The following is a 12,163-nucleotide window of genomic DNA, read 5'->3' as shown; positions in this document are numbered from 1 at the left end:
GCTGTGCTGTGCTGTGCCCCTATGCATCAATTTCCAATTGTCTAAGAATCATAACATCAAGGAACATCTAGTTTCACAGAATTCACCAGAGCAGAAGGAGAAAGAAGTAGGAAAGTCAGATAGAATACAATAATTGTGCACACCAACTGATAGGCAGTCACACACAAATGAAATCTATACAGCCGTTGTCCAGGCCTAAGGTTTGGAGAAATGGAAACAACCAGTTTTTACAAAGAGCTACTGCGGGCTACTGAGATGTCTCCATTGTATGTTGTCCCCAGCATTAGCCAGAACTCAGACAACAAAGGGAGGTGAAAAGGATACAGATTGGAGAGGAAGAAGTCAAAATATCACTGTTGCAGAGGATAGGGTAGTATACATGGGACACCCCAAAAGTTACAACAGAGAACTCCTAAGCATGATAAACAACTTCAGCAAAGTGGTTGGGTATAAAATTAACTCAAACAAATCAGTAGCCTTCCTCTACACAAAAGATAAACAAGCTGAGAAAGAAATTAGGGAAATGACACATTTCATAGTAGTCCCAAATCATATAAAAATACCTCAGTGTGACTTTTATCAAACAAGTGAAAGATCTGTGTGACAAGAACTTTATGATATGAAGAAAGAAATTGAAGAAGATCTCAGAAAATGGAAAGATCTCCCATGTTCATGGCTTGGCAGTATGAAGATAGTAAAAATGGCCATTTTCCCAAAGTGACCTACAGTTGCAATGCAATCTCCATCAAAATTCGATTCCAATTCTTCATAGGGTTAGACAGAACAATTTGCAAATTCATTTGGAATAACAAGTAACTCAGGATAGCTAAAACTATCCTCAACAATAAAAGGACTTCCCTGGGAATCACCATCCCTGAACTCAAGCAGTTTACAGAGCATTAGTGATAAAACTGTATGGTATTGGTACAGAGACAGGAAGATAGACCAGTGGAATAGAACTGCAGACCCAGAAATGAACCAGCACACCTATGGTCCCTTGATTTTTGACAAAGGAGACAAAAGCATCCAGTGGAAAAAGGATAGCATTTTTAGCAAAGGGTGCTGGTTCAAATGGAGGTCAGCATATGGAGGAGTACAAATCATCCTCTTCTTATTGCCCTGTGTAAAACTTAAGTCAAGGTGGATCAAGGACCTCTACATCAAACCAGATCACTCAAACTAATAGAAGCAAAATCGGGGAAGAATCTTGAACACATGGACACTGGAAAAAATTTCCTGAACAAAACACGAATGGCTTATGCTCTAAGATCAAGAATAGACAAATGGGACCTCATAAAGCTACAAAGCTTCTGTAAGACAAAGGACACTGTGGTTAGGACAAAACAGCAACCAACAGATTGGGAAAAGACCTTTACTAATCCTACAACTGATAGAGGGCTAATATCCAAAATATACAAGAACTCATGAAGTTGGACTGCAGTGAGACTAATAACCCTATTAAAATTGAGGTTCACAGCTAAACAAAGAATTCATAGCTGAGGAATATGGAGTGGCTGAGAAGCACCAAAAGAAATGTTCAACATCTTTAGTTATGTGGGAAATGCAAATCAAAACAACCCTGAGATTCCACCTCACACCAGTCTGAATGGCTAAGATCAAACACTCAGGCTATAGAAGATGCTTGCACGGATGTGAGAAAGAGGAACACTCCTCCATTGTTGGTGAGATTGCAGACTGGTACAACCATTCTGGATATCAGTCTGGAGGTTCCTCAGAAAATTAGACATTGCACTAGCGGAGGACCCAGCTATACCTCTCTTGCACATATACCCAAAAGATGCTCCAACATACAACAGGGCACATGCTCCACCATGTTCATAGCAGCCTTATTTATAATAGTCAGAAAATGAAAAGATCCCAGATGCCCTTCAACAGAGGAATGGAAACAGAAAGTGTGGTACATCTGCACAATGGAGTACTACAGAGATATCAAAAACAATGACTTCATGAAATTCATAGGCAAAGAGAATGAACTAAAACATATCATCCTGAGTGAGTTAACCCAATGACAGAAACACACACATGGTATGCACTCATTGATAAGTGGATATTAGCCCAAATGCTCAAATTCTCCAAGATTCACAGACCAAATGAAATTCAGGAGGATGACCAAAATGCTGATTCTTCACTCCTTCCTTTAAAGGAGAAGAAGAATCCCTATTGAAGGGATAGGGATGCAAAGTTTAGAACAGAGCCTGAAGGAATGGCCATTCAGAGTCTACCCCACATGTAGCCTATACATATACAGCCTTCAAACTAGATAAGGTGGATGAAGCTAAGAAGTGCAGGCTGATAGGAACTGGATATAGATGTCTCCTGAGAGGCACAGCCAGATCATGTCAAATACAGTGGCAAATGCTAGCAGCAAACCATTGAACTGAGAACTGGACCTCAGTTGGAGGAATTACAGAAAGATTGAAAGAGCTGAAGGGACGTGCAACCCCATAAGAACAACCATGGCTGCCAAGCAGAGTTCCTAGAGACTATGCCAGTACCAATCACTATACAGGGACTGTGCCATGGCCTCATCTGCATGTGTATCAGAGGATGGTCTTCTTGGGCACAAAAGGAATGAACAGCCCTTGGTCCTGCCTAGGCTGGGAAAGTGGCTGGATGGTGAAGGGAACACATTTATAGAAGAGGGGGAGGGTGATGGTATTTAGACCCATTTCTGGAAAACAAGGAAGGAATAACATTTGAATTCGAAATGAAAAATATCCAACTAAAAATCAACAACAACAAAATGGTATTTTGAGCTTCGAATCAAAAAAAGCCACAGTCAGGAAACAGAGAATTGTATGCCTATGGTTTTCTTCAAATATGCTCAGGGCCCAGGTACGTTCTGGGCCCAGGCTGAACCAAGCAGTTTCCTGCCACTGACTGCTCCTCTATTCCTGTTTCCAGAGGCATCATGCAGATTAATATTGGGCCAGAGATGTGGGCAGAGCTGGTGAGAAGTGGCTTTCTCTCCTGTGGTCTCAGGATTATCTGCATTCCTGGGTGTTCAGCATTTTCTGCCCCGGGATTTGGGTGCAGGATTCCCGATGGCTTTAAACTCCCTTATACCATGTTTATATGTCCTGGGAGGTATTACAGAAAAATTAATGTTTATCCTATTAATTTGGTCAAAACTCTCATCGACAGAGTATAATTTAGAGGTAACTATATATTTGACAGCAAGCATACACAGTGGGTAATGTATGCATGATGAAGTTGAAATTCAGAGTTGGAAACACAGTGCACAGTGACTGTATAAATGCCTGTGAATCTCAGTCTGACTGGGAAGTGATTTGATGCCCACTCCCCAAGAGAACGCAGAGATCCATCCCTCCCTGATAGCTGTGGGACTTCAGATGTTGACACTAATGATCAATAAAGAAGGTTCTTAAGAGTGAAGAGTTTGAGATTACTCCTTTATTGACCAGAATACATCCAATTTACTTGATAGTAACCAGATGCAGGTAGTCAATATATACAGTCTATATCCTTATCAAAATAGAAAAGAAAATGAACAAAACAACAACACATAAATAACAAATCTTCAAATGAATAGAAGGAAAACCAAATAACCAAAACAATTAAAAATTAACCAAAAATTAAATAGAGGAATTGCACTAAGCATTTTTTGCTGCTCCTTTTGCAGAATAGACTTATAGCCTGTGGCTTGCCTTGGAGACATAGTAGACAAGCAGTTAGTGATGGTAATAATGTTTTGAAGAGGAGTGGAAGTAGGTCTGTTTTGTTGGAGTGGGGTATTAAGGAAAAAGCCTACCAATACTGAGTATAAATGATATTACAGACTTTGTCACAAAGTCTTTCCAATATTGTGAACTGATCTCCATGAAACTCTTCTGGATGACCCATCAGGACAAGTACAAATTTACACATGCACAGTCTTTCTGGATGACCAGCAGCTCTTGATTGATGTTCATCAGCACTTGTCTGAGTCCCTCAAAAAGTGTACACTTGCTGGAGAGAGGCAAGGTGAAAATACAGCGTATTCAATCCAAAGAAATCAAAGTAAAGGAGGAAAATGCAGTCCACAATTGCTATGGACACTACAGATGAGACGCAATAGTGGTGTATTTGCTGTGCACACTTAGTTCTCCTCCTGTAGCTCTTCTCTCCAAGGGAGTTCTTGTCCTGGACTGTGTCATGTTCGAGTTTCTGCTGGAGAATTTCAGACCTAGTAGAGCAAGGGAAAAAAGGTTTAGTGAGTGGTTGTCAATTCAGCTCTCCCTCTTACATCAGCTCTATTCAGTTGGACAATCCAGCATGACCTGTCAGCTGAGGTCAGTCCCTGCATCCCCAAGTGTCCTAGAGTACCTGAGCTTGGATTTATATCTCACCTTTCAAACTGCTAGAATTTGAACTGTGGACTATGAACTTTACTGGGATTAAGAGAAAAAATTTTTCCCACTTGTCCAGGTATATGACATTGAATAATAACATTTTAGCTATGTCTGAATCTGAGTTCAAGAGAGGTATGAGCAACCTAGAATACCATGTGGATTCCTTCTGGAGAACATGCCCAGAATTGAGGTGAAAGTTCTGATTATGTTAGCACTGTAGGAACCCGTCTAGTTTCCATTTGTAACCACTGAATCTGCAAATACACAGAGAAGCCATCTCACTTCAAATTCATGCTCACCGCACAGATCCTGTAATCACTGAGAATGTGCTCCATGCAAATCTTCCCAGCTTACACGTGGACATTAAAGGTGATTGTGATGTAGAAACAGAACAGCACCCCTGTAAGTCTATGGCTAGTTTAAGGCAATTTGTGAGAGGACAGAAGAGAAAATGTCCTCAGATCTTTCCGGAGAGATCACAGGAAGAAAGGAGTAGAACATAGCAAGAAATACAGAGGATCATATATATTGTTTCATGGGCAAAATTCACATGAACTGTACCAGAACAATACTCTGAGTAGCTCTTTAACTGCCTGAGGCTGAAATCCAGGTGGGGTGGTCATCCACCCAAAAAGGGTATCTATATAGGGAAGGATATTCAAATGGCTTCTTCCAGCCTGTGTTCCTACCTGAACATTAATGCTTAATGTAAAGATTCCCCAGGATTCGCTGGAGGCATAAAACCAAATGTTGAGTGGGATATGTACATAGTGGCCAGAGCGTATAGACAGCTCAGTCAGTGATGTGCTGTCCTCCCATAAACCGTCATAGACTCAGGGTTCTTTCCCCATTAACAATCTGGCTTAGCAAGTCCCAAAAGCTGTGTAGAGCTGTCTTGTTGCTCAGCAAAGGATCATATGTTGGTGGTGGACTAGACTCTTGTTCTTGTTCACTCTTTCAGACTTTCCCCAAAGTGTGCAACTTCTTCTAATCGGAGCTGTCTTTACCATAGCCTGAGTGACTTCATGCCCAAAGCTAGAATCATAGGAAATCTCCATAACCAGGATCCAAGTCAACAAATTTTCTCCCCGTAATGTGATTGTTCCACAGATAATTTGAATAAGTAAGTAAAAGCTTGCATGGATTATCTCACACTGAATCAGAATCTATGGAAGGGCTCCATCGTATGGTACACTTACTCCTTGGCTGATGGACGTCTGGATAGATTCTCCTTCAAGGTTACTCTGGGACCACTACAACATTGATGCTCCCTAGTTGCAATGGCAATACCTACTCCTTGTTGTGGAATCACTGGGTTAACTAAAACTTCTGTTCCACTTTCTGAACATGGCTTCTCATAGGGCTACCTGTTCTTACACTGTCAGACCCATTTGAAGCTCATCATTTCTCCTAACCCATTGAGGCTGAAATTAACTGAGAGAAAATGATGTTGATCGACCAGCACTTGCAGAATGCTACACAGATAACATAGAGGAGCGCTTTGGATTATCTGTGCACCTAAAGGGGCTCCTGAAACTGCCCTGTTCTTGCACCACAGCATAGCTATGCGACTTTTTCTGGATGACGATACAATTCCAAGCAACTCAAATTCTCAATGAATAAAATCCAAGCCAAACTCCCAGGGGAAGCTGTAGTGTGCCAAGGTAGCTGGAAAGAAATGGTAGCAGGCAATGTGGAAAGCAACCTTGGAGAAGACACAGTGAGTGACATAACCTTCCAGTGGGCTTTCACAATTCACAAAGAACAGAGAAGCCGCATAAACTCATGGATTTTATAGAGAAGCCTTGCACTTACTGCCCTGTACTCCATTCCTTTGATGTGCTCCAAAGGATTTCAATGCAGATCAGTAGTTTTGCCCCTAATCACTTGAAAATCTAACTTTACAGGTGTTTTTGTGTCCTCTTTTTGGGGGTTGCATTTCTAAAGGATTTTATTTTCCTGCTTCTACACCATAAGAAAAAGGGACCTGCAAGCTCTAGGCCTGTACCATTTGTTACCCCTGTGAAAAACGACTCACTTGAACATATTTCCACTCCTCCCCCAGACTTCACAAGATAATTCTGTTCTGAAATTTTTGGAAACAGAATAAATTAGTAATTTAAGTGTCCTTTTGCTGTACAGAGCTAGATGAAGATGCTAAATGACTGGGCAGCTCTATTTCATGTTTCATGGATGTAAAGTGAACGCTTAGAGTACTTTTCTCATGAAACTTGGAAATAGAGGGAAACACACGTTCACTACTGCAAACACACACACACACACATATACCCACACACACACCACACACACACACAAACACACACACACACACACACACACACACACACAGACATACACAGATACTCACTTTCACGCACAAATGAAAACTTTGATCTTGTGCAGCACATTTCCTGTTGAGGAATTACTGGGAACAATGCTGTGTACAAGTCTCTTAGACTCAAGCAGGCTGTGCTGCCCTGGCCTGTACTCATTTCCACTTCAGGAAACCTTTCTATGCAGATACTTGCTGGTCCGACAAGTAAGTTACATGTTCTGCACAGATAGCCTAAACAACACAACATCAAATCCCCAAGAGAGAGATTTCTAGGAAAAGACTCCATCAAGCGCTATGCTGACTCATCATAGGCCCCTCACTAAAACTACCCTGTTTCCTTCATAGAAGACTTTGGAAGCATCAGAGAAGACAGTAACTAATGGTCAGTTCTCAGGAACTTTTCATCACATTAGAGTTCATGTGATATTAAAACAACCTCAATGTCAGTCAGAAAAAGGCTAAATAAATAACATACAGTGAATTTTCTGGAATGCAGCACTGTGTACAATATTGAGAGGGAATCTATCCTGTGAGAATGCAGTGCCCATGATATAGTCAGCAAAGAAATGTCAGCAGAGGGATGCACTCTAGGATTCCATGCAAGATCATGGTGAAGCCAATAAGACAATCCAGAATCTTCCCGGGCGATAACTCTGTTCAGGTAAAGTGAAGAAATCTAATCCTTATTTTTAAAATAGCTGAATGGTTTAAGAATGTGTTGAGACAAATAAGAGAGGGGGCTCCACTTGGAACTGGACGAATGATGCAAAGACTGCTGGCCAGCACAAAAAAAGGAAGCTTCATGTTTGTTGAGAGACCTAGGCTTAAAGGACTAAGTTAGATAATGACTGGACAAAACTGCATGTCATGAACTGGCCTCCCCGCATGCTCCGTAAGATGCAGGTCAGCACAGCAATGCACCTTTCTTGAGAATTGGGGGTATATACTGATAACTTTGTTCTTGAAGTCTCAAATCTCTCATGGCAACCCTCAGCCTTTGAGAAACCTTTTCCACATCCTTGCTCTTCTAACCAGCTTCAGGTTGTAAAGCCCAGTTATGAACTCTGCAGGAGCACTCAAATAAGACAGGACTGACATGCTGATACACAGGCTCTGTAGTTACCCAAGATCTATGAAGCATGAAGTCACCATATTCATATACAGGGACATGAGGGGAGGAAGAACAAAAGCCACCACAAGTGAAAATGAGAACCATTTCTTTGGCATTTCCACCAGGCTCTCCTCCTTGAAAACTACTTACTTCCTGAGTCTCACACGATCCCTGAAAAGAAAATGAGCTCCAGGCTTTTGCTTCATCCCTCAAAGCCCTGTTCTAGTCTAAAGAGGGGCTCCCACATAGCACCCTCCATACATAATGGCATGTAGTGCTGTGCTGTGTGATCAACCTATCTCCCTTAATGAAGTGCAGATTCTCAAAGAGCAGGAGCATTTGCTTTCCAAACATGCAGTTTCTTGAAAAGGGGCTATCTCCACAGAAAGCCTTGTAAACCATCACATGAATGAACACTTGGATGAGACCTAGGTCAGGACATGGATCAGTCAATAGACAGTTACATTGGTTTGTCTATGTTTATGGTAAGACCTGAGGACAACCTGACCCTGAGCCCTAACCCTACCTGCTGTTGCTTGGCTCTGGGGTCACAGATGTTCATTCCGGCCTCTTCACAGAGCCTCTTTGTCTCCACAGAGGATGATGGCAGTTCAGTCTGCTCCACCAGCAGTTCTCTCTTCTCATTCAGCAAAATCTGTATATTGTTCTTCAATTGAGCTTGTTCACGCAGGAGCTGGGAGTGCCTGATGCTGAACCACAAACAAATAATGGTAAATCCCAGCCAGCTTCTATTTGCCTGTCACTCCTGCAAGTCCAATCATCCCTTCAAGGGTCCTCATCCTCAGAAATCCCCAGAATAGAGCCATACTATAGAGGTTAGCACCAATTAGAGGAGGTCAAATCCAGAGGGCACATTCCACAAGAATCAAAGTACTTCTGAAAATCCTGACACTAAGACGGTTTATATAAATCAAGGAAGAAGAGATGGTCCATAAGGGAGCTCGTATGTCCGTGGTATGGTGAAACCATCTTCACGTTGTGGGGAAAGCCCCTCTGAGGTGTAGTTGAAGACCCAATAGCTATACAATCTTGCCATGTGTTTCTCATGGATCACAGATCTTTAAATCTCCTGTCAGAGTCCTAGAGATTCAGAGTTGATTGATATTCCCATAATGGTGCAAACCTTTTCTATCTAGAGGATCTTTAACGGGGAAAATAACAATTGGAGGGTCTTCTACACCCTTAACATGTACAACAACTGAGTCCAAGAGCTACAAATCTAAGACCCTTGCCAGGAGGCAGCCTTCTTGTTAAGAGTCAGACACTACAGAACCAGAGCCCTGACTTTTGTTAAAGTCATACAGGACAGAAGCATTCCCTGCCTCGTGCTGGATTCTCATCTCTGTCAGCGACTCACCGGTAGGAACTGTTCACTTGTATGAGCTCCTAGTACCTCTCCATGGCATCACTTATTGAGTTGGTCATCATTTGCATAGCCATCATTCTCATCTCATGTTCAGATTGAAGGACTGGCAATTCGACATGCAGCCTGGGTTAGGTCATGACCAAAGGAACAAATAATGTTTTGAACTCACGATTTCAGAATTAGGTGAAATGTAAATAAAAATATATAATAAAAAATTTCAAATTCAAGGAATGGTGGAAGGGAAGAAAATGGCAAAGTCAAAAACCAGACCAAAACCCAACAGTGAGACTCAATCCACAGGAAATATTTCTCTGTAAATAAGCAAACATTTGTTTTGAAATAAGGACTCCTTGGAATCCTGAGAGATATGGTTCTGCAAAGACTCACTATATAGGAGGGGGCAGAGCCTGAGAGCTGCCTGTTTGGGAATAACAACGGTCAAGACCACAGTGACCATTTCTAGGTCACAATAAACAATCCCTGGATAGTTAAAAAAATAAAAAACTAAAGATCAAAGCAGGTGAAACAAATTAGGTGAAATCAGACTGTTCTCTCGATTACTTAAACTCAGTATGTTCCACATACTTGCTCCTTCAAAGTATTTGTACTGGTTAAGTTTATTATCCTGGGCACAGGACAACAGAGTCACGGTACCAGTTGGAGGGACCTGACCTTCAAGAGCTGGCCAGGTGAGCATGATGGAATTGACTAGTTCAGGAAGAAGATTCCTCCAGTCTGTGCCACAGCTTTGAGCCCAAGAGAAAGCTGTGATGACATTTCTCTTGTTTTGAAAGCAGGTATACTCAATCCTTGGTTTCTATAGTTACATGAATTCCCAGAGGGCATAACTAAGTTTGACAGGGAAGAGGATTTATAGCACCTCCTCCCCTCGGGAGAGTCCTGGGTGCCACCACGGTATACAGAAGGAGCAAAGTGCTGTGTTGATCAGTGTGGGCCTCCACGTACTCATCACTATCATGACCTGCTAACTGTTGATCAAACAAATCCTCAGACCCCATCAAAGGTCGCAGACCTCCTGATCCTGAGTAAAACACCAACAAATACTGCCACATACATACATACCAACCCATATCCAAACACATTTAGAATGCCAACTACATCCATGGAGGTGCCATAGAATCAGTGTATAATGAACAAATTCAGAGTAAAAGAGTGATGACGTGCAGGCATTTCATTCACACACACAGTTGCAGCAAGTGTGACGAGGTCCTTCTAGCTGTTGAGAGAACCAATGCTAATCCAAGAGGCTCGGGGTCAAGTACAAAAGAGTTTCACCCAAAACACACAGCACCTAGCTTATCTCACAAGCAAATGCCTGCCAAAGCTCCTTAAAATCCAGGATGAGAGGTGAAACTCTCTCGTGCTATGAGTAAATCTTGAGGTATCAGAGAGAGAGCACAAGACAGTGAACAGGTTACTGGGCATAATGACTACCTGTGGTCCCACTCATCATAGATATAAAGATCCAGGATTTGATAAAGTTCATCCCTCTCGAATTGACACTTCTGGATTTCAAATTTGAGTTCCTCCAGTTCCTTTAGACGCTCCTCTTGCTTACTGATGACATTTTGGGATGATGCCTTCCTACCAAAACCTGTAGACAGATAAACCCAACTGAATTTGCATATTTGAACCAATGGGCAGAATAGATCATTCTGAATCCGAAAAGAAGGTTGAGGAAGGGGAAATGATAGAGACTGGGTGAATCCCTGAAAGAGCAGAAAAGCTTTCTTAAATGTTGATTCTTAAGCTATGTCCCTCTTCTCAACCTCTAATGCCATACACGTGCCACACTCACTATTACACAATCACCGGCACTGAAAGTTATAATCTGACTGAGACATAAACATCTGCGACATTGTTATCTCATATCAGATGTGGTGCAGATAATCCTGGAGTTCATAATGACTTCATAATGCTTAGCACCATCAAGCTCTAACCAAGTGTGGTCCAGCCCAAAGTGTCTGAGAACTCAATTCATGACTAGGGGTGCATCCTTCTTTGTTCTCGCCATCAGAGACTTATGTAACCTACAGTAATCTAGAGGATGAAGTGCTTCAACTCCCAAACATGGATGGTCACATTGTTAATCTCACAGTGCCTCCTCCTGCCAATCATTGACACTCACAGTTAAAAAGCTTCAAGAAAAGACACTGAAGTCTTACAACTTTATGGCTTTGTCTCAAATTAAAGATCAGGAACTCCTGACTCTTGGTTTGCCTTTGAAAAATCCCAAGGCTCCAGCTTGTAAGGCCTAGTCTTAGAAGGCACATCTCAAACCTACCTCCTTGAGGATGTTCCCCAACTCTGCCCACGACTCACCAAGCCTTCCCCAGAATGATTTCCTCCTTCCTGTTTCACTAGAGACGGGGTCAGCTTCCCTCTGACCTGGTGTGGTCTCTCCTTGATCTCCCCTTTCCTTCCGAAATAGCCTGAGCAGCTGGCGAAACATGCCTGCTTGTGAACCCAAAGGGAACTGAAGAAAGATCCCAAAGGCAGTTGGTGTCACCACAACACTGGTGACATCACAGAAGATTCTAGGGATCTCTTAGATACAATAGAGTGTCCAGTGAACGTCTTACTGGTGATGTCACTGGAAAATTCTATGGCCTACCTACTAACCAGCTCTCCCCACACTGATGAATTTCTGTGGGGACCCTTTCCTCCAGTCTCCCATGTGTCACTGGGAATACCATTTGGCAACCTCTATTTCAAAGCTAGATATGTCTCTCTGCTTCATTAGAAGTCAACAATGCTTTTGCTGGTGAGGGTTGCTTACAACACTGAATTAGAGAACAGATTTTCTTTAGCACCCAAAACTCTAGGGACCAAGGAGGAGGGAGATTTTTCTTAAAAGTAAATCTACTACCCGAGACAATGCATGTGACACACATTTCGATTCCTAAGCTTTTCCCTTTTTCTGGAGGCCAATATAT

The 12,163-nt window shown here is 42.1% G+C and overlaps 2 protein-coding genes across 2 annotated transcripts in view; both read right to left on the bottom strand.

The window, feature by feature from the left end:
* Nucleotides 1–3,409: 3,409 nt before the first annotated feature.
* The window catches only part of LOC146768882 (uncharacterized), a 51,536-nt gene continuing 42,782 nt past the window's right edge, over nt 3,410–12,163 (bottom strand). Inside the window, 2 exon segments of the mRNA NM_001447293.1 lie at nt 3,410–4,207; nt 8,346–8,529. Coding sequence (NP_001434222.1) covers nt 4,202–4,207; nt 8,346–8,529 — 190 coding nt within the window. The 3' untranslated portion in view covers nt 3,410–4,201.
* LOC148003564 (uncharacterized) lies at nt 3,418–11,752 on the bottom strand. Its single transcript, XM_087568837.1, has 5 exons — nt 11,550–11,752; nt 10,662–10,821; nt 9,198–9,329; nt 8,346–8,529; nt 3,418–4,207 (listed from the first exon to the last, which is right to left on the bottom strand). The coding sequence occupies exons 1-3, from the start codon at nt 11,677–11,679 to the stop codon at nt 9,227–9,229; spliced, it is 393 nt and encodes a 130-aa protein (XP_087424963.1). The 5' UTR covers nt 11,680–11,752; the 3' UTR covers nt 3,418–4,207; nt 8,346–8,529; nt 9,198–9,226.

Source organism: Rattus norvegicus, chromosome 9 (assembly GCF_021556685.1).
Source record: "Rattus norvegicus strain SHRSP/BbbUtx chromosome 9, alternate assembly SHRSP_T2T, whole genome shotgun sequence".
Classification (NCBI taxonomy): Eukaryota; Metazoa; Chordata; class Mammalia; order Rodentia; family Muridae; genus Rattus; species Rattus norvegicus.
The sequence above is the reverse complement of the archived record's forward strand: the minus strand, read 5'-3'. Positions and strand labels throughout refer to the sequence as shown.